This window comes from Lissotriton vulgaris, chromosome 10, assembly GCF_964263255.1.
Source record: "Lissotriton vulgaris chromosome 10, aLisVul1.2, whole genome shotgun sequence".
Lineage (NCBI taxonomy): Eukaryota > Metazoa > Chordata > Amphibia > Caudata > Salamandridae > Lissotriton > Lissotriton vulgaris.
Genome location: NC_141698.1, coordinates 161,771,137 through 161,794,829, shown reverse-complemented (window position 1 = coordinate 161,794,829; position 23,693 = coordinate 161,771,137). Strand labels below are relative to the sequence as shown.

Here is a 23,693-nt window from a genome sequence, read left to right as displayed (position 1 = left end):
TGGTTGTTGTGCACAGATTCCAGAGCTTGAAAAGAAAAATCAGAAGCCGAAAGCAGAAAAATACAATCTGAGAAAGTGTCTGCCCTGGAGCACTGAGGACTAAAAGAGAAATTACCAGACATCTAGTGACCAAACACCACTTAGAATAAAGAAAACTTGCAAGAGTCTGCGCCTCACACTGGATGGTAGACGTGTGCAGAGGCATGTGATCTACAGGACCACATCCTACAACCAAAGTTTTACCACTCATCTCGCTAATTGGGAGAGGGAGGAGATTAATTACCACAGGGGATCAGGAGAAAATGTAGCAAAGCACAGTCCCTCAGTGGAAGTGGTCACACTCTGCGGTGTCAATTGATCTGCAGCAGTTCAAGAAATCACACTTGTGCTTAAAGGGTGGTACCAGAGGGTTGAGGTTGCAGCGTACAGCCGTAGATGGACAGCCATTTTGGTCCCCATGTGGGTTGCAAAACTGAAGTGGAGATGGCCCCTTGTGGTTGTCGCTTAGTGGAGGCTGGCTCTCAAGTACAGCTTTGGTCATGGAAGCTCAAGAGCTATAACACAGTGCGTCACTCACAGGTTTAACAAACATGCAGGAGCTCAAAACATTGCCTACATAGTCTCTGGTTATGGTCTAACTAACAGTTCAGGAAGCAGGAAATCAGGCTCTAGAAGTGTAAGGTACATTTTAAGCACATATTGCAGTCTACCACCTTATGATTAAGGCTTAGAAACCCATATTTTCTCAATAGCCCTAGGGATTTTGTTCTAAGCCTGTAAAAGGAAGAAAGTCATCACTCCATCCCTGGTTCAGTTGTTTTTATACATGGGGTGTGCAGTGCTCTAGAGTCCAAAAGGTTATATGAAAAAGTAAGGGCGGGGTTCCCCACATCCTACGCCTAGGTTAGCAACCATTTCCAAGTGTCCAGTCAAATTCAAAGTTCATGCCAAAACATTTATCGGAAAACAATTCTTGTAAAGTGCACCTCTCTTTCCATTAGCCACATCTCCATTGCAACCATTTGTGGGTGAAACTGAAGACATACCACTTGTCTATTCAAGGGGTAGAGTCTCTGTTCTCAGCACAAAGCCCATTTTCTAAATGAAATGTGCATCACTTGACCAAGCCAATTTCAATATCTCAGTATCGTTTTCTCTTGCCTTCAGCATGGTGGAACTGGTTTGTAACTTGAGCCAAAGCACAAAGGTCCTTCATGGTAATGTGTGCTGAAAACAAGGCAATGGCCTTCCCTTCGCAGTGGATTCCATAGGGAATGGAATCTAAACGAGCAATGCAAGTAAGGTTAAACAAACTCAAGATGGCTTGGAAACCCCGCCCATTTTCTATAACAATTGTCATCATTAGAGAGTAGGACAACACAAAAACAAAACATAGGTTGGATTAACTGTATTGGATGGCCACTACTAATATAAATGAAATGATTCATCAAGGTGCAGCGGATAATGTACAAAAAACCCTCAATCTCCTTTGCAGGTGGACTAAAATATATTAGGCCAGATTCCTACCCCGAAACACAAGCAACTCTAGCTTGGGTTGCCCAGGCTTCCTTAAACTATAGAGGGATTGGTTGCCAACAGCCAGTCAGAAGGTTATAAATATGGAGGCCCTTTTCTGACAGACTAGCAGAATTGTTGAAAGTGCCTTCGGTTTCAGCAATTCAGATTACCTACCATCAGCCAAAGGGTCTCTGGAAAATATTGCAGTGGTTCATAGTTCACTGAGAGGCACTAAATGCCTGCAGTTTTTTTCCACTTCTGGAAGAGGGAGCTGATTAGCAGATTGAGTAAAAATCCAGTTCCCGCAGAACTAAAAATTAATAAAAATATGCCCACACTTAGTTACGAGTTGGGATTCATGGTAAATAGTTGTGTTGCCCTGCCCGGAGTGCCCAACTAGGAGAATCAAGTAATATGTTTTTTTAACCAAGACTTTACTTACATTTTGAGTTCACTGCATAGAGCCACGTCTGGCTGGTATCACATCAACATTACTATCACATGCCTGACCTATCCAACGAAAGTTCATCTAAGATATTATAGTTGTGGATCCCATGATCTTGTGAATCCTCAACCCCTACTCTAACCCGCCCCGGTTGTTGAGATGCCCAATATAGAACCCTTGGCTAGCCAGAGTAGCATGCATTTCAATGTTTAAGTGCCACATGCATTACCATCCATATTGAGCACCAGATCCTTTTTAAACCTGTGGAAGAGCCATATCCTGCTTTTTTCAGTACCAGAGTCCAATAATATCACCCTGCTTAACCAGTACAAGGGTCTTCAGTTTCGGTAACTTGGTTTTTGATGCTAGCCATAGCCTCATATTAATCGGTAGGTGTGTGTAGAGTCCTAGGCCTCTCCGTTGATGCGAGGTCCTGGACATCTCCAGTAACCTGGAGGGGCACACTAAAACTGCCCTCATTTTGCTCACTGTGGACTACAGTCATGGTCCTGGGTTTAGCCTGTAGAAAGGTGGCACAGCACACCATGTTGTGAGACTCAACAGTTGTGACCATACATTATCTGTGTCCCTGGAGTGGAGGCTTACTGTTCTAATTCGTGCAAGGTTGTGCTTCTATGCACCAACCCAGATCCTACTGCTCATATCCCAAGTGCTTGTTTGTAAATGTGGCATGTGTAATACTTATATTGGATGTATGTATCAGCTGGAGTAACGGAGGCCTTTTGCATCCGTTGAGTAATGGAGGTCTTTTGAATCCACAGAGTAATGGAGGCCTCTTGGATCCAATTTGGATGCCCCTGACCTATACCCATGCACACGATGTTCTCTCAGACAAAGGCTATGGATATTTCTGAAGCTTGAGAACGGGTGGCAGGGGGGACCTAAACACTGAAGTGCAGAGAGGAGACAAGACTCCTTTAACTGATTTAGGCTTTTTGATGAGATGTGCTGTTCATTAGTCCTCTTGCAGCACTGCCATTTGGTAGATTGTGATGGGGAAAGATTTCTGCTTTGGCAAACACCACCACTGTGACTTAGAAGTGCACCTACTGTAGCCCTCACCAATGTGATCAAGAGGTGCGCCTGAGGCTACCCATTGTGCTGCTGTGACACCCTCCCATTTCAAATGGTGTGGACTACCTGCAGCGCGTCACCAGGTGACCCAGAAGCAGGGAGGGACCTGCTCCATACCATGGGGCCCCTGAGACTCAAAGTATCTCAGAAAGCTTCCCATACTGTTGTCTCCTGCTGTAGTCAGCCTGGATTGACAGAAGGGAATACTCTGAATAGCACAGCCACTCCCAGAACTACGAGTGGGTGAAGAAGAGTGTCGCCCATTCTCCAAAGGCTGAGATTTGGACACAGAGACCTACAACTGGTGAGGCTAACAAGGATTATACACTATAGAGTGCTGCTTATGCTGAACTGGGGTAATTTTAGATTTGTGCAGCACAGGAAGTTTAACCCCAAGGCGAATCTACACAGCCTTTCAAGAGAAAGAACAATCATGTGAAAAGAAGTGGTGAATAGCATCCAAAGAAACAGTAGCATTAATACAAGATCCTTTAGCTGTGCCCATTAGTATTTCCTGTTTAGTATCTGGTTTTCAATGTATGTGTAATAAAACATTTATCTAAATTAAAGCATCAGGTTGAAAAAGTCATTTATTACAGTTCTGTCTGCCCCCTCCACCCCACACTACCTCTCTGAGAAGCCAGTCACTGCTTGCCATCGCTACCACCAAGAGTCAAGTGCTGAAGGGAAAGTATTTAGCCACATTTCCAGAGCCAGAATAGGAAGGATCCTGGGGCATCAGAGGCAAAGGACAGCCGAGGCCCAGTAGCTCTTACATGCCCTATGACTCCATGAATAAGGTCCAACAAAAGGAAATACTAGCAAGGCATTTTTTTCAACTTTCAAAGATGGCCTCTTTGTAGGTTTTAATGCCTTTCGCTCCAGGTGCATTTTTCCAGATGCTAGGTCTGCTTTTGGGGAGTTAGATGTGGTCGAGCAGTGGACCATACAGATGACAACACAAATACGAAGAATTCATTGTTAACAGTAAAAACAATACTAAAATAAATCACCAACATTAGGTTTGAAGTCATGTGATTAGAACACGCCTGTAGAAATGGTGGTGCTTTCAAACAAAGACTGTTTGACCTCACAACACTGTACGATAATGCAAACATTTATTAGTGGAAGCTTACATTTCAAAAAATTTTTTTAGCAGACCTACCCGTGCTGTATTCAGTTGAACTGTTGTCTGTGTCCATCTGAGTCCACCTCATGTCAGACATGGCACTTTCATTTCTTTTCCGCCAATCCAAACCAATTCCATTGCTTACATGCGGTTCGACTGCCTTGGGCGGATCAGAGGAATCCGAGTTCTTGTCCTTTAGTCTTCTTTCCTGTTGTTCTATTTCCTGCAAAATTGTCCCATGAATGAGTTACTTACTTTGAAAATGTGCATGGGGAAACTGAATCAAAGTCTACACATAGATCACTTTCAGTGCAACTTCATTGTGCTTGAACGTGCAATACTGTTTGCGCTTTTTCAAAAACAGAATAGTAAACTAGGGCCTGGTGCAGAAAAGCCTGAGAGAAGATGAGATTTTGCAAAGAATTCAAGAAGTATGTCTACGGTTGTACAACCATTGACAGTTTCAATACGGACATTTACACACAGAAAAGTAATAGGGGTAACATTACCGCGTGACGTAATGGAACACTAACATGCATTTCAACTTTGAAACATTTGATTTATTTCTCCATTGAGACATATTTTGTCCCCATGGAGAAACAATATCCCCTAGACCCCAAGAAACTATCTGCCAGAAAAAACATTTATGACTGCCTTTGATGGAGATATAAGAGCTTATCACGGGGGGGGGGGTTGGGGGTGGCAATGGAAAATACCCAAAAACTTGTGAGGCGGTAGATGTTCACTGCTAAGTTGCACTTGAACTGGAATGACCACAAATCCACCCCCATGAACAATTCTGTTGATAAAGAAATGTCACCACGTTTAGGAATTTGCTCAAAATCAACCCCATTTATGAGTGCAAAATCCCACCAGTTCTATACCTGTGTCTCAAAAACAGATTGTTTCTCTTGTAAATTCCGTACTTTGGGACATAAATTACAGCATAAGTTCCATCAAGCAGTGGCAAAACTGTACGTCTGGTTATGGCACCCTGAGATTAAACTTATTTAAAAATAAATGACCAGATATAATTTTAATCAAAACATACGTTTCCTAGCAGGCTGGCATCATACTTAAAACTAAAATAAAGGGTTTCTGTACCTGTACTAATGTGTAGCACAGAAAAATAGGATTGTCATAATGGATCTTCAAGAGGATCTTTGGAGTCTACTGTCCCTTGTAAAGGCACTTTGAGTTTACCAACTGCAGCCTGCTTATTTGTGCTGGTACTTGCAGGTGTTCCTCCCCTGAAGACGGGCTCTGTTGAATCTTGGGTGCAACTAAATTAAATACAAAACTGTTCACTGGCTGAATAACATAAGTACTTTGATACCAGGGAAGCGGAGGAAATTATTATGGTGCAGAGGGTAGGATGGGTGGTGCGGGGACACAAGGACATTGTAGGTGAATGTGTAGCAGTAAATTCTAAGACTCCATTGCTTGTACACATTATTTTGAAACAGAGAGAACTGCCACGCCACACCACACCAACCTCCAAATTGTGTTGCTACCCCTCAGCTTTTTTTTATAAGCCTGCAGTACCACCGCTTTTTCCAGCCACTTTCTCTTGGGAAATTTAACCGTTAACTTGCACAAACAAATTTGAAGTATTCAACAGTCTGGAGATGTTGAACGTCTGTCAGCGGCTGCGGCCCCTAAGGAGTGTTTGTCCAGCTCTCCCAGGGTTGCTAACTATACTATTGTTTCTCCTATTCCTGAAAGTACCCCAATAAGAATTGTGAGATGTAATGTGGCCGGACTCTGCTCGAAGCTATGCTTGCCTGACTGGCTATCATTCAACAAAAGTTATGATATTGTCATGTTGCAGGAGACGTGGGAGGGTGGGCCTTTGCTTATTGATGGGTTTCAATGATATAGCATCCCAGCTAATAACTCCAATTGTGGTTGAGCAGCCGCTGGGCTGGCAGTGTGGCTAAATATGGCTCCAGGTGGCCATGTGGATATCTTAGAAACAGCTGCTGATACGTTGGAGAGCCCATTTTAACCTTCACTTGTTTAACTTTTATAACAACGATTTCATTGAAAAAAAACAAAACAAAGTTTTTAAAACTGTGCAAACTACCTTACTAAGTTATCTGATACGGTTGCTACCCTACTTCACACACTGTATTTGTGTCTTGCTGGTAATTTTAATGTTAGTTTCCCTCCATGCCGAAACTGTGGGTGGCTGGATTCAAGAAGCTGGGAGTTGGAGACTATATTAACATCTTTTGACCTCCTGGAATTGAAAGGAAGGACACGATCGCCTCACCATCCGATACAAGAAGAGGAGCACCCTCTACGATAGATGATATATTTGTCACAAGGAGCTTGGAGGAGGTTTTTATGTATGGGTCTGTTGTTCCATCTACCTTTAGCGACCATAATCCTCATGAGGTTGTCCTCCTACTGGGTCCCAGGAAAATGCATAAGAGAGAGAGATTGGGGGTAGCAAAATTCACCCTTCCACAGATAATCTAAAGTTGATATGGAGAATGCGTGTTCCCACCCAAACCCTTGAAGTAGTATTAAAAGTATGAGATTGGTGAAAGTCTGTTTGGCAAAAAAGGACACTTCACACCACAGTGTGAATGCATTTAGTGATCTCTGCACTAGTGTCAAAAGAACCCTGCTCAAACCCGTTCGGCCCCCTAATAAGTAACGTGGCTGGTTCAATCATGTTTGCACCATGGCTAATTGGGATTTGAGATTAGCACTTGGGAAAAAGCCTAGAGATCAAGCACCAGTTACCATCTTGAGGAAGCAATACAGGGCTGCCACGTCTAAACTATGGCAGGCAGTTTTAAGAGATCAATGGGACTCATTAGTGCAGGCAGTTCGCACAAAAGACAGCAGACATTTTGGGGCCATTGTCTCTGATATGATATGTAAAAAACAATTAGTTTGCTGCCATATTATTAGTGAAGTATGGGAAGCCCACTACAGAAAAGTTCATGCTGTCCCTCCAATAGAGGATATTTTTAATATTGATGGAAGAAAACTAGCAGATGTTAAGATAACTATGGCTGAGGTGGAAGAGGCCATCTCACAAAGTGTAGGGGGAAAAGCACCCGGGCCATACTCCATTGAGCACTTTTACCAGAACCTTTGAAAGTTATGGAACTTTGCAAGCTAATTTATCTGTTCAATTTGATCAAGCCATAGATGGAAGACCATTATGGTCCCAGTTTACTAAGCAGAACATGGTGGACACAAAGATTGGATCTGGGAATTATATCGAATTTTTGTGGAATTAACCAACTTCTTTCTGACACATTTGAAGACTCCAAACTGAGGCTGTTCCTACTCAGTAAGTACTAGATTTAAGATAGGGCCCTCATGCTTAGGTGTGCAATCACGCCTTGAAATATTTACACATAAATTGTAACATGTCCCATGGAAACAAAAAGTGTGGTGGCAAGTCAGAAGAGAAGTAAAAGCATTGATATAGATGTAGAATATCTATATATATCGTTTTGGAATAAATTAATCTTTGATTCTTATCCCACGGAGTCGGTGCCTGCTTTATATTTGGAGAAACAGGATTGGAAATAAATAATATATATATATATATATATATATATATATATATATATATATATATATATATATATATATATATATGCACAACTAGCCCTAAAAACAAGAGGAAGTCTTGAGCATGTTTTAGTGGTGTGGTGTCGTAGCTGTTGAGATAGATATAGCTGCCATTATGAACAGCGTTAATAAATCAATGTTTTCAATGCAGCAGCTACAAAAAGATAACTGCACCTTCACAATGCATTCAGATGACAAATGGGTCATAAAGTACTTCAAGGGACTTTAAGCACTATCTAGCACTTTTTTTTAAATTAAACTAGCCTCTAAAAACTTGGATAGCACAAAAGCAAACAATAGACAAACCTGAGAACACCATGACTCTTGTACTTCCTCTGCAAAAATGCCCTAAATGGCGCAATGACTATGACTGCTCAGTGATGGTATCCACTTACTCTTTGCAAAGATTCCTGCTCCCTCTCCTGCTCGGCAATCAGGAGGGAAAGTTGCTGGGCATGTTGTTCCTCAAGTCTCTTCCTCATTTCTTCAAAAGCCACCATTTTTGTTTTCAGAATATGGGCTCCTAGAAAGTAAAAGAACTCATGTTTTAGCATATTCAACACATTTTATGATCTCCACTCACATTGCTTGCATAACGCTTTTGTCTGACCTGGTCAGAACCGGTCGCTCCACCCGCTCCAGGCCGTCCTGATATCGCATTGACACTGCCTGCAGCCTGTGCTGATATCGTATTAACTCTGCCCGCTTCCTGTGGTATCGTATCTGTGCCCCCGATCTCGCCTGCATCGTATTTGTGCCAGATTGTGCATTTTATCGTATTGACCCTGCTTTAATTAAGTATCTGTGCCAGACTGTGCCCCCGATCTCGCCCTGCATTGTTTTTGTTGTTGTTTGGTGAAATTTTGTTGTCCCAGCCCGTCTCTCCACCCCGCTCCCTGCCGCTGCTCCCCCGCGGCCCCACCCCCGTTCCCTACAGCATCGCCGACCGATCCCCTCCCCACTCGCCACCCCGCTCCCGCCTCCCAGCTGCTCCTCCCTCGCTCTGCCCCACCATCCGGTCTCCACTTAAGGCAGAGACGCATACGCGCAGCGGAAGCGCCCTGTGCGCGCCAAAGGTAAGCCCGTCTATGCCTGTCCGCGCCTGGTCCGCGCCTGGCTCCCGCAGAGGCCTTCCCCCCCGCCGAACGTACGCCGCCGCAACCCTCACTGCACTCAACACCGGCCGCCTCCACAACTGCCACCGAGCCGCCCCAGGACGTACCCATGGACCCTTCACCTGTCAATCCAGCAAGTTCTGCAGCATCAAGTCCCACTCTACAATCACAAATGCCAAACTGAGCTCCAACAACAACCACCTGCAGTGCATCCTGCTCAACACCCGCTCGGTCCACAGACACGCCATTGAACTTTGGAACCTACTCGACACCACTTCGCCGGACATCGCCTTTCTCACGGAAACCTGGATGAACACCTCATCAGCGCCAGACATCACCATAGCCATCCCAGACGGTTACAAGATCATCCGAAGGGACCGCATCAACCAAACAGGAGGAGGCATCGCCATCGTCCACAAGAACACCATCCGCATCACGACCAGCTCTGACGACACCCTTGCTGCCGCCGAAAACCTTCACTTCCAGATACACACCGACCCCAAGACCACACTCAGAGGCACCCTCATGTACAGACCCCCGGGACCCCGCACACAATTCAGCGAAGACATTGCTGACTTTGTCAGCCCACACGCCCTCCCTTCTGAAGACTACATTCTCCTAGGGGACCTCAACTTCCAAATAACAACGGCCCGGGACTAGGGTTCGATTCCCGGCGCGGCAGGTTTCTGGACCAGGGTCAGCGGACTCGATAATTCTCTTGCCTCGGTGCCCACTCTGATCAGCGATCACACTCGGCAACTCTGGGCATTAGCTTGCCTCATCTTCACTAACGGCCCCACCAGACCGCCGGGGATGCCTGGTCTCACCCTGGAGATAACCATTAAGGGACCATCTCTCAGGGAAGCCAGGAAGGGTTTCGCAGCGGTCGAAGCGCCTTGGGACCCTACGGGTAAGTAGTGCGCTATATAAATGCCAATACATTTACATTTACATTTACACCACCCTGCTGGATAACCTCGCCAATCTTGGACTCAAACAACTGGTGAACACCCCCACCCACTACGCCGGACACACGCTCGACCCAATCTTCTCCTCCAGCAAGCACATCTCCTTCAATCACGTCACGGGACTCCACTGGACAGACCACAGCTGCGTCCACTTTAGCTTCAGAAAGACCACGACCCACCACCACCCACAACAAGTTCCCAGCAGAAGCTGGAACAATATTACCACCGACCAGCTCACCACATCTCTGAACCAAAACCCTCCCGCCACATCAAAGGACCCAAATCAAGCAGCCATCAATCTCACACAGTGGATCACCCACTGCGCTAACGAACTAGCACCCTTGAAAAACCATCCCAACAAGTCTGGAAGCAAAAAAGCCTCCTGGTTCAACGACGACCTCAAGAACTCCAAAAAGAACTGCTGCACCCTCGAGAAAGCCTGGCGAAGAAACCCAACCACAGACAACATGACCGCCCTCAAGAACGCCACCCGCAAACACCACCAGCTAACCCGCACCACCAAGAAATCAGCATTCAAGGATCGACTAGATAACAACGCACACAACAGCAAGGAACTCTTCAACATCGTCAAAGAACTCGCCAATCCCAGCGCCGGCAACAACGACATCACTCCCTCTCAAGACCTCTGCGACTCTCTAGCCTCGTTCTTCCACAGCAAGATCGCAGACATACACAACAGCTTCGGCGACCAGCCCACTCCCCTCACCACTGAACCGAAGCTCCCCCACCACCACCCTCCGCGCCTGGACCCCGATCAGCGCCGAAGACACCATCCGCTTGATGAACTCCATCCACTCCGGGTCGCCAACTGACCCATGCCCCCATCACATATTCAACAAGGCCGAATCCGTCATAGCACCCCAACTCCGGGACATCATCAATTGCTCCTTCAACACCGCTACCTTCCCAGAAAGCTGGAAACATGCCGAGCTCAGCGCCCTCCTGAAGAAACCTACAGCTGACCTCACCGAACTTAAGAACTACCGCCCCATCTCGCTCCTCCCGTTCCCCACCAGAGTCATCGAGAAGACCGTCAACAGTCAACTCGCCGCCTTCCTTGAGTCTAACAGTTCCTTCGACCCCTCACAGTCCGGCTTCCGAGCCAACCACAGCACCGAGACCGCCCTCATCGCAGCCACAGACGACATCCGAACACTGCTCGACAACGGGGAAACAGCGGCCCTCATCCTTCTGGACCTCTCCGCAGAGTTCGACACGGTCTGCCACCGCACCGTTGTACAACGCCTCAGGGACGTCGGGATACAAGACAAAGCATTGGATTGGATCATCTCTTTCCTCGCCGGAAGAACACAGAGAGTCCGCCTCCCCCCTTTCAGATCAGAGGCCACCAAAGTCATATGCAGCGTTCCATAAGGTTCATCGCTCAGCCCCACCCTCTTCAACGTCTACATGAGTCCCCTCGCATCCATCGCACGCCAACACAACCTCATCATCTCCTACGCAGAAGACACCCAGCTGATCCTCTCCCTCACCAAAGTCACAACCACCGCCAAATCCAACCTACACGAAGGGATGAAAGACGTAGCCGAGTGGATGAAGAACAGTCGCCTGAAACTGAACTCTGACAAGACGGAAGTCCTCATCCTAGGATCATCCCCCTCTGCCTGGGACGACTCATGGTGGCCCCCGGCCCTACGCAATGCACCCAAGCCAACGGACCATTCTCACAACCTGGGATTCATCATAGACTCTTCCCTCTCAATGACCAGACAGGTCAACGCCGTCTCTTCATCATGTTTCAACATCCTGTGCATGCTCCGTAAGATCTTCCGATGGATTCCCACCGAAACAAGGAAGTCGGTCACCCAAGCACTCGTCTCCAGCCGACTGGACTACAGAAACACCCTCTATGCCGGAACCACAGCCAAACTGCAGAAAAGACTTCAACGCATTCAGAACGCCTCCGCTCGGCTCATCCTAGATATACCTCGTCACAACCACATATCCGGTCACCTAAGAGACCTGCACTGGCTCCCCGTCAACAAAAGAATCACGTTCCTTTTCCTCACCCACGCACACAAAGCCCTCCACGACCTAGGACCCAAATACCTCAACACTCGCCTGACCTTCTACACCCCACCCACCAACTACGATCGTCCAACCAATCCCTCGCCGCGATTCCACGCATCCGAAGAGCCACCATGGGAGGAAGATCCTTCTCCTACTTAGCGGCCAAGACCTGGAACTCCCTGCCCACCCACCTCCGCCTTACACAGAACCACCTCTCCTTCAGAAAGCAACTCAAAACCTGGCTGATCGATCAGTAGCGAACCCCTCTCCCTTAAGCGCCTTGAGACCCTCTGGGTGAGTAGCGCGCTATACAAATTTCTAACTTGAAGTTGAACTTAAACAAAAGATACAGAATTTGTTGAAATACACAATCATAGGTAAGGAATAGGAACAGGGAATTATCAAATTAGGTGAAATGTTCCATTTGCTAGCATAGATTTTTTATTTCCACACTAAGTTGTGGAATCACAGAATATAAACAGAAGTTAGAAAAGATCTAGAAAGAGATAGAGAGACAAGGTAAACTGATTTGCAGTACGTATAAAGCACAGAGAGTAGACAACTAAGAAACATTTTGGGCTAAGTGCCACTGGAGCAACCAGTCACTGTACTGCTGTAAACTAGCTCTTCTCGGAAGATCGAAGTTCCTAAACTCAAACACAGTGCCAATAGCCTCATATGAGTGGGTACTACATGAAATTAATATACATGGCACAGTAGTCTTTAAAATATGCAAAGCAAGCTGTACTGTAATTCTATGTTCCGAACGGAGGCGTGAATTATGCTTTCTTTCTACGCTTTACTTTTTAACAGTAACCAGGTTTTGTAATATTACCAAACTACTTTTCCCATGAAACCTCTGGAAAACAAAAAAAGAAACACATTTTCCAATCAGAACACAAACTCTACAAAGGTTCTTCTTTTATCAGGTTACTCCTTTCTTTGCTGCTCCACAGCTGTCAGGTGAGTGCCTTTTTCTCTCTCCGTGACAGGGCGTTACATCATCAGGGGAAGGAAGCAACCACGAGAAAAGGGAGAAGTGAGGGAAAGCAGGATGGGAAACAAGCATTGGAAATGCAATAGGTCTCGCATTAGAAAAGTTGGAGCTATTGGTCTTGTAAATGACAAATATTTTATTTTTTTGTTGGTTTTTAAAATAGCTAAACTGATAGCTTTGTCATTGACAATGCCAATAGTTATAACTTTCGCGAATGTGACACCTATAGCATTTGGAATGCAACATGTTTTGAATTTACGTGACTTAGATGGCAGCTCTGGTCGTTAGGCCACATCTCTAGAGAGCAGGAGAGTGCAGCAGGGGAGAGAAGCACAGCAATGCAATAGGTCTCGCATTAGGAAAGTTTGAGCTATTGGTATTGTAAAAGACACATTTTTTATTTATGTGCTTGTTTTTAAAATAGCGAAATTAATAGCTTTGTTATTTACAATGCCAATAGTTTTATCTTTCGCAAATGTGACACCTATTGTAACATAATATGTATTGTAGCACTGAGTGTTGTGAGGGTGAGGGGTGTGAGGGTGAGGGGGTGTGAGGGTGAGGGTGTGAGGCTGAGTGAGGGTGAGACCTCAGCAGCATGAAATGCCAGCAGTGCAAAACACACTCTATTCAGAAGGACCATGATTTAAAAAAAAGTATCCTGCATTCACTATAGTGTTTGTCTGAAAAAGAAATGGTAAAAAAGATGCATACTTTTTACCATTTGCTGAATGGCGACATGAGCCTGAAAAACGGAGGTACCAGGTGCTTAATAGCATCCTAAAGAAGTTGAGGCAAAAGAGAAATACACAGGGCCTTATTTATGAAGGCCTTGCGCCACCGATGCATCACTTTTAAAATGGGAAAAAGTGATGCACCTGTGGCGCAAGGCCTTCATAAATGAGGCCCACAGTCTCTGAAGCAGCGTTTTACATTGGTACTCGCATCACAGAAATCCAGATGCCAGGTTGTGATTGCTGCCTCGGCTATGCCATACTTACAATGCCAGAGATTTCGTTTGCTCCAAACCTTCCCTTCCGTGGCTCCATGGTTGAATGAGGAGTGCGGAGGCGAAGATTTAAATATACATGCCAATTGGATAATTGGGAAAGACTTGCGGTAGTTAGGTGACACTGAATGCCATTTAAGGCATATCCGGTATTCCAGCGTCAAAATAATGTGTGAACATAGCGCTTGGTCAAGCACCTGCGTCTTGGTCTCGTGGGTGGGCCCATCGTCTGTCAAAGCATGCGTTGAAATGCCCATGCGCCCTGCTAGTCCACCGTAATGGGAGAATATTGCACATGCGCAGTATTGAAGAGGCAAAGTACTGTTGTGCCCATGCGCACTATTTGGGAAATAGGACTGTGTTGACTCCTTTTATGCGTAGCGATACCCAGCCTCATACGGGGTGTCTTAAGTAGTGAAAGCATCATGGGCAGTATAACTAGGCCCATGGAGTTCGATTTTTTGACATTTGTTATACCGCCTCACAAAAGCGGGTGTGCGCGCTCCGGGGCACCCAAAAAGGAATATAAATTGCACATTTGTACAGTTAAAAAGACCACTCACAAAGGTTGTATGTGGATATACATGCATCAATGTCAAAGATGTTATTTAGATAAATATTTAGGCCCGTAGGTTGATCTGGTGATTCGGATTATCCTCCGCATATAAGTGCAGCCAGGTACCGATCAGGCGGTTAGGTTAGTGGTCAAGCCCAAGGCTACAACGCAAAGGTAAACAAGAGGAGATGCTTATATTTCCATCCTTTCGTGCTGTTCATTGCATAAAGCATTGTTCCTTTTGTAGAATGGCGATTACAAACACAAGAGTGTAAACCTGTTTTTCATGCACTCATGTGGCTGTGTTTGTGCTTTCATGTCCCTTGCTCTCTATGGCTCCCCACACAAGTGCAGGGCTGGGTCAGTTACTCTGTAGTTCAGATGACGGGGTGCAGTTGAAAGGAGCCCAAAAGAGAAAGAAACGTGCGTGCTGCAATCAACATAATCCTGCTCAAGGTGCCCTGGGAGCAGCTCAGCCCACACAAAGCACACTCCATTGCCAAATGAAACACAGCATGCTGACTCTGATACGACTCAGGAAGACGGCTCCGGGAAGGGGCCAGGCTGCCTACTGGTAAACGTTTACATAGATATTATTAAGTGGAAGCTGACATGGGTTGCACGAGCCAAAGTGGAAACATGTTCTGCACAAGAAGCAAAATGTGGATTAAATGGAGAATAATTTGGATGAGAGGGATAGAAATCATGAAATGAGAAAAAGTTTATTCTAAATAAAAGAGCAAAAGTGTTTTTTTTTGTAAGGGTGGGGCATGTGGGGGCATGATTTGAAGCAATGGGAGGGTAGAGAGAAACACAGACTAGGCACAACCACACAGGCGCGGGAGGTTTGGAAGCACACCTGGAGACTGCTGCAAACGAGATGCAATTCATGGATTACTTAACTAAACAAGTCGGGCGGCACAACAGGGGCAGAGAGGCTGACTAGCTGGCGGCACAAGTTAAATAAGGAGACACGGCCCGCCGTGAAACTGAAAGCACGGCCGGCCGAACGTGAAAGCCTTTGATGCTGCAGGGGGTGGAGCCGCACCAAGCTGGGCAACAGATGGCTGGCGATTTGATGCTGTGCACGCGCATTTTAGGTCAATGCGCTTGTGCATTGACCTAAAAGCGCACATGCACAGCATCAAATCGCCAGTCTAGGTAAGGTCTGTTTAAGCCCCTATAGTCCCGCACCGCTCAATGCGCATGCGCATTGAGAGGCGAGACCTAAAAAACATTTGAGATAATAGGAAATAGCAACAGGGCTTTATGGTATTGTTGTTGTTGGCACTTTTACCAGTGTTCTACTTGCACTAACCTCTTTTTTCTCTGACAGAGAGCACTGCGGGAATGCATCTCAGTACTCCTTTTATGGTGCCGATAATTCACTCGAGTTGACTTAAAAAGGGCTTGACCACATTAACAATTGATTATATTCACACAGGCCATCAAGATATAATCTACCATGGGAGCTCTAGGACTCCCTAGATCACAAGACCAATACGAGTTACAGGTTTGGTCTGCTAATAACAGTACACTGCCTCTCATACCATGAATGAACTCTAATGTTTTTGCATTATTGTATATTTTTATCCCTATATGGAACATGATTTTATGACTTGGACACTGCAACTGCATATGTATCTCTATGACTTATCGTGAAATTGATAATGATGTCTGAGATGTTTTTTTACACTAACTCTGACATTGGGGCCTTTCTATTAATCCATTGACCTTGGTTCCTCATTCTTTTCACAACTTTGGTTACTACCTCACTTTTCACATAACCTGGTCTTGTGCCTCGCTAAATCGCAACTCTCCCCTTCCACTGACTATCACCCTATTCAACCCTTGACCTTTTTTTTGCGCCTTGCCCTTCTGCATTGTCCTGTGATTAAAATTTCTCCCTTGCTATTAATTTTAACTTTATTTTTGTGCCTCTTCCTCCCTTAACTTTCTTGGCCCACACTTCTCTCTCCCATATTGTTTTCAACCGGTCTATACTACTATCACGGTCCTATATATTATTTTCTCGCTCTCTTTTTCTTTTCCTTCCTTCTCGCCTGCTTCCTCCTTTCCATCAGAATCTACTACACTTAATTTTATACCACACCATCTTGGGGGGTGAATGTTTACACCTGCTCGGTTGCATCTCTGTAAATATGTATCAAATATTGGTTGCCGTATTATTAGATTTGTTTTTCACAAATGTGCAGCCCTGAGGAAGTCCCAGGCCAGAAGGCCAATGTGAGGGGGCGGAACACGTGTTGGCTGTTTAATGTTTCTTTTTGTTTTGGGGATTTATGACCCGTCTCTGCTGTGCCTGACTCCGAATCCTCAAAAGAGTCAAGCATCATAGCACTATTTAAGAAAGCAATAAATTGGAGAAAAAAATTCACAAAAACAGTGAACACTTTGACTTGTTCTGGCACATCCTAAAGCCAGATTTCATATCACCCAGGACAGCTCAGGCATTCATATCACCCAGGACAGCTCAGGCATTCATATCACCCAGGACAGCTCAGGTACGCTGCTGGGCTGTCACAGCTGAGGACTTGGGACTGGTGCTCTTTGCACAACAGGTTCACCTGTCGCATGCTGAGGAATTCATGATGAAATTCCCTGAGCTGTCTGAAGGGCTCGGATGCTTGAAGAACGTCAAGGTAAAACTTCACTTTGACCGATCTGTCAAACCTGTGGCCTTATGACATAGGCGAGTACCTTTTCATCTGCGACTCCTGGTAGAGGCTGAGTTGGAGAAGCTGGACAAGACGGGGGTAGTTGAAAAAGTGTCGGGCCCACCCCGTGCGTGTCCCCGTTGGCGATTGCTTCCAAACCAAAGCAGCAGTGAGTGATCAAGCTGTGAGTGGATATGCGGTTACCGGATAAAGCAATACGCAGAGAAAGGCACATTACCCCCATGATTGGCAAAATTGTCACTGACATTAATGGGGCAAAATATTTTTCAAAAGCAGATCTTAACTCAGACTACCACCAGCTCATGTTGGATGAATCAATCCGATATATAACAACCTTCGACACATATGGGGCTGAGACATTTCAAGTGGCTTAGTTTTGGTTATCCTCGGTAGGGAAGGTATTCCAGGATGCCGTAAGAGAAGCCCTGTTAGGACTGGTAGGAGTCATAAATGTCAGTGATGATGTATCAATATTCTCACAGACTCAGGAGAAACACCTTGTGCGATTAAGAGCGACCATGCAGAGACTTGTCGAACAAGGACTGCCCCTACATAAATACAAGTGTGCCTTCTATACCAATGAACTGGAGTTCTTTGTGTACAAATTCTTCCAGGAGGGACTGCAGGTAGATCCGGTGAAAGTTGAGGCCATCAGGGCAGCCGTCATTCCCCAAACCCCAATGGAGATGCAAAGCTTCTCAGCAATGGAGAACTATTGTGGGAGGTTCATTTTGCATCTGGCAACCATATCTGAATCTCTTGGGGATCTCACGAAAAAGAACAACCCATGGCACTGGTCAAGTGCAGAGTCTCAGGTGTTTCAGGAGGTGAAAGATTCGCAGTTGAAAGGAGCCACGGTAGAATAAGTCAGTCCAGGGAGTCCCACAGAATTCATAGTTGATGCAAGCCCTGTAGAGCTTGGGGCAGTGCTACTGCAGCACGACTTAAAAGAGAATGAGTACCAATTGCTTATGCTAGCAGGGCACTGTCGGCAGTAGAGACCAGATTTGTGCGACTCGAACGTAAGGTGCTTGCCATCAGATGGGTCTGCCAACGCTTCAACATATACCTATGAGGGCACAAGTCTCGAGTGATCATGGATCACAAGCCACTAGTGCAGCGGTTTGGAGGTACAGCAAGGAATGTGCTGCCCCAAATTGACCGGTGGGTGGTGCAGCTTCAGCAGTATGACTTCGAAGTGATGTACCGTCCAGGTATCAATAACCTGGCAGATTATCTGTCACGTCACCTTCTGGTAGCAGACTGCCCAAACACAGCAAGAAATCAACAGAGGTGTTGAGGGGTTTGTAAGGTTGATCACTGAACTCTCAAGTCTGCGAGCTAGTCAAAGTCACTAAGGAGGATGAGTGTCTCTGTAAAGTAAAAGAAGCTCTGAGGGAACATCTCTGGAAGACTTTTCTGGAAGGAGTAGATTGTATGATAGATGAAGAGAGAGAGGCTAGAACAAGCTTATGGAGGTGTAGGGATAAGCCCAGCAAAAGCATGGAAGGGCTGAAACTAAAAGGTCAACAAATTGAGATACCGAAGAGTCTCTGGAGGAGAACTGTTGAGCTCACCCATTAGGGTCATCAAGGCCTGGCCAAAATGAAAGCGAGGTTAAGGACCAAGGTGTGGATCCCTAGGGGTGGACCGGATGATTGAAGAATTTGTGTGTGGGTGCCACTAAGGTCTAATTACCAGGGGAGAACCCCCAACGATGCCTGTAATTACAGAAAGTTCCAGCACCAAACCCTGGTCAGCTATCAGTATGGACTTTGGGAGCTTCTTGGATGTTCGCCTAACATTAGTCACGATTGACAGTTACTCTAAGTTTCCGGCCATGGAACTAGTCCACTCCACTGCTTTTGAATGTGTCAATCCAGCACTGGACAAGATTTTTGTCATGTTAGGGCTGCCCGATGAAATCAAGACGGGCAGTGGTCCACCCTTTCATGGTCAGGAATTCAGAGATTACCTTCATCATATAAACATCAGACACCGATTAGTGACACCGATGAGTGACACCCCCCCCCCCCCCCCCTTCCAGTGGCCCCAAGCCAACGAGGAGGTCGAAAGATCCATGTGAACACTCAACACAGCACTCCGGATTGGAGTTGATCAAGAGGTGGAGATGGAAGGGTGTCTTTACCAATTTTTTACCAACCTCCGCATTGTAGCACATGCTGTTCACCGTGGGAGTCGCTCATGAGGAGGCCTGTATGTGATCTAGCTCCTGTAACTGCCAAGTGGGTACCAGGAGAGTTGGATAGTGTGGCTGCACAGGCCAGGAGGAAAACAAACAATGACATGGCTAGCAGAAAGAGGAATGCTTGCGAGTTAACAATCAGCCCAGGGGACCAGGTGGTAATATCAAGGGCAGGCATCCGGGGTGGAAATTTAGAACACCGTTTGAGCAAGAGCCATGGAAAGTGGTCAAAGTAAAAGGAACTATGAGTACGGTCAAAAGATGTGAGTGTTTAATATCAATGAATGGTTCTTGGTTCAAAAAGATTACATCGACTCATGAACTTGTGAATGGCACAGGGGATTTGACACTTCCGATGGAGCACAATCTTGATGAGGAAGAGCTGGTAATGCCCAGCCAAGGGGGAGATGGTTTGAATGAGGAGTTTCCAGAGTAAGCTGAACCAAACCCTCCCAGTCATCACACCCAAAACTGGGGGGAGTACCAGTAACCCAGTGAGGACATCCATATCAGTTAACAAATAATCCTAGGCCTAGCCAGAGCTTGAAAGACTCCATGTGCTGAGGAACCCAGACATTACTGGAACTGTGTTTGGCACACATCATATTCTCTGTTTGTTGTGATCATCCACTATTATCGTTGTCATGGTTATTAAAGGTTACTACTATATAATGTTGCACATTACACCCTCGGGCCGGGCTTGATCTCGAGAGGATAAACAAAGGTGAGACCACCGCTCTGGGGAGGGTCCGGGAGGCCAGGGACGGCAAGTAACCAGCAAAGTGTATAGTGTGCCTCCTTATTCAAAGTGTAAAGTGTTAAGGGTAGGCCTCCGTCGTCGGCACATACGTGAAGAGGCCCCTGCTACAATGCCCTCCTTGCGGATCTGTATGGCAGAGATTGTAGGGTTTTGTCAGTAGTTACGTCCTTGTTAGGTCCATAAGTGAATTTGATGTATTCCTTTTCTGGCACCTGTATTATTACTTCCCACAGGGTCTGTATGGTCTGGCAGGCAGTTGTCCTGTGTTTCCAGCTATTCGAACTAGGAAATTATAAAGGGCGTTTGGGTCCAAGAGAGACACACATAATTGAGCACCTGGCTCATTGATTAAGCTATAACACAGCACCATATTGCAGTCTTAACTGCCCCTACTAAGAATCTATACACTCACAGCTCATTATGCCCCACTCTGAGGTGGACCTTATGGAGGATGACAGTGCCTCTGTTTTACCCCATCAATGACTACCTTTGCGACGGTGGATATCTCTATCCATCAGGCAGTAGCATCTGCTATTGCGCGCCTGAAGTGCAAACTGCTACAACTGGCTTATGTCTGCCCGGAGCCCCTCCTCTTGATGGAGCCTATTGCCCATCCTCTGCTCCACTCCAACCAGGCGTAGCAGCTTGGCACCCCTCCCTCCAAAGCAGCGAAAAAACGCAGACACATTCACAACATGGATACAGAAGCATTTAACCACATAAAGAAGATGTTCTGATTACACTCCCTGTCCTCCTCAGACACCCTAGTACCAACGGCAGAGGGCACAGATCCAGGTTGACAAATTCCCCACTGACCTGGGCCCATCCAGACCTTGGCACCCATCGCCAAATGGGGGTGATGCCATCTTCAGTTCTACCCAAAGAGTCGGACATGTTGGATCTGGACGACTTATTGCCCCTCTGCAGGTTGGCCACGAGCTGCGATAGTTGCTGCTCACGTTAAGGTCAGGTTGAGGAAACCTTTGGAGAAGGATGCCCGTGCCAGTGTCTGGGCATAATTCCCCTGTCCCTCCTTAGAGGCTAAAGGGGCCATGACCTTTAGAAATCGATAGCAGAATGGCCACTTTCTTGGGTAAATTTGTCTAAGATCCGAAGGAGGGTATCAACCACTTTTGCCGTTCCTGCCAAGATAAGTTCATGGATGTTACGATTCCACTGACTAAGACCTTGGATATGGCAGAGGAGGCTAAGTAATCAGGCTCCCTTTTCGCCCCGGAAGTGTTGACAAGATGACACAACACACCATTATTTTTCTAGGAAAGGTGAACTGCACTTTATCCAATGAACGCAGAAGGTCCTTGCTCGAATTGAACCCAAAACTGGGTGACTTGGCATCTTCAGAAGTGGCCACATTGCTCAACGGGGTTTATTTGAGGGAGCCCTTGATGAAAGAATTAGGGAATTTTGTGGCCACCTACAACTACTTAAAAAAAGCCCAGACCTCTAGGCACATTTTCGCTCACGGTCCTCATATTCCCTGTCTCACCGCAGGTACCTTCAATTCATTTGGCAAAACCAAACCAACAAATTCACCTCTCTTCCATTCGGCTTTTCTTCAGTCCCTTGGTGCTTCACCAAAGTGCTGCGCCCGGTCATGGTAACTCTTTGGGCCCAAGGAACTCGGCTCATAGTGTACATGGACGATATCCTTCTCTTAGACCATTGCTCATAAATGGTTGAGGGACACATATAGACGATGGTCCACCATCTGGAGGACCTCGTGTTTATCATCAATGCACACAAATCTCTGCTCTCCCCAAAACTGCAAGCAGCCTTTCTTGGTTTCACAATAGAATCCAGAAAGTCCCCAGAGAGTTTTTCATCCAAGAAGATTGTGAGGATTAAAATCCAGGATCTGGAAAACTTTATTGAGAAAGAAGACTTGAGTCAAATTGCCAGGGTGGTTGGCCTGCTGTCCGTCATCCAAGCAATATTTCTGGGCCTGCTTCATTACAGGGCTCTCCAGCATCTCAAAGCTCACCATCTATGCAAGGGTTTGACCTAGTCAGAGAAAATTCCACTGTTGGAGGCCAGAGAAGAAATAAGATGGAGGCATGGAATAGGACAGCAATCTTTGGTTGCAGTCCAGACTTTTTTATAGAGTTGGATGCTGGCAGGAGTGTCTGGAGTGCTTGGTGCAAAGGATCTGCCCCAGGAGGACAATGGTTTACACAGAAGCAACAGTTACATATCAACTGTCTGGAGCTTATAGTTGGCCTGTTGATGGTGTGATGCTGGACCAGAGACCGGGCTCAGTGCGGAGACCCCGAAAGATGGAAAACATCTCAGCTGTGCGATACAACAACCTCTTAAGTGGGACGACATCGTAGACCCATGTAGATCTGGCCAAAACCTTCAGGCACTAACGCCTCGAGCACAACATTTTCATCAAAGCGGAACACCTGCCGGGCAAGGACAATGAAGGGGCAGACTGGAACTTCAGATACTTGAAAGGCACGAGCCCTTGGAAGCTTCATTCAACAATCTTCAGAGCGATAGAAGCAAGATAGGGGTTATTTACGGTGGGCATGCTTGCATCAAGGCTGGACCACCAACTAGACAGATTCTTCAGCTGAAGGACGGATCCCCAAGTGGCAGCAATGGATGCCTTTCACCAAGATTGAGTCACAAGAGTGGGTTTGCCTCCCCCACCCTTCTCCAGGATCACAAGACTGTCGGTACAAGTGAGAAGATAGGCGGCGAACCTGGTGGTAGTCACGCCGAACTAGAGATCATAAGTGTGGTATTCAGTTCTGATAGAACTTTCTGGGATTTCTTCAATTCTTCTCCCCCTTCTTCTAGATCTTCTCCTGGACCTTCAGGGGATCCCACATCCCCTAGTGCTAATCGGAAAACTCTATACTATGGCGTGGAAGATTACAGGGAACAATGGAAGTTCCCTGGACTTTCGCATGATGCTCAACAGCTCTTATGAAAATCCCGTGCCGAAGGCACAACTAAGATACAAAACCACCTGGCCAGGACGGCTGGGTTGGTGTGTCCAGAGGGACTTGGATCCCATGGGTTTAGGAGTTCTGAACTTCATGTCCTCTTTGGCATCGGCAGGTTTAACCTACAAATCGATTAATACCTTTCGATCTGCCATTTCAGCTGTACACCTCCCAGGCGACAGTTCTCACACAGGGGAACACCCCTTAGTTCGAAAGCTGATGAGGAGAATTCACCTCTTTTCCTCCAGAGTCATGGCACTCAACCCTGGGGGACATAAATAAAGTGCTCAATCTCCTGTTGTCTTGGAAGAGTTATAAGCACCTATCCCAGTAAGAACTTTTAGGTAAACTAGCTATGCTAATATGTCTGATCTCATTTAAACTGGTCTCAGATTTTCAGGACTCTCTGCGTTACAGGTAGAGTGTTTACCTCGGATAGGGTTACTTTCCATGTATCCCGAATAATAAAATATAATTTCGATTTGATTGCTTACCCAGCTTTTGCTGATTATCCCAAATTGTGTGTAGTCCGCTGCATTAAACCCTATGAGGCAGTGACTGCAGAATTCTGC

At 46.1% G+C, this 23,693-nt stretch overlaps 1 protein-coding gene across 11 annotated transcripts in view; it reads right to left on the bottom strand.

The window, feature by feature from the left end:
- CCP110 (centriolar coiled-coil protein 110) overlaps positions 1–23,693 on the bottom strand; it is a 429,539-nt gene that overhangs the window by 187,238 nt on the left and 218,608 nt on the right. For all 11 annotated transcript variants that reach the window (XM_086940777.1, XM_086940775.1, XM_086940778.1 and 8 more), the window contains 2 exons: positions 8,183–8,310; positions 4,224–4,410 (listed from right to left, as the gene is read on the bottom strand). In XM_086940777.1, the coding sequence (XP_086796903.1) occupies positions 4,224–4,410; positions 8,183–8,310 (315 nt within the window). The remainder of the gene's footprint in view (positions 1–4,223; positions 4,411–8,182; positions 8,311–23,693) is intronic.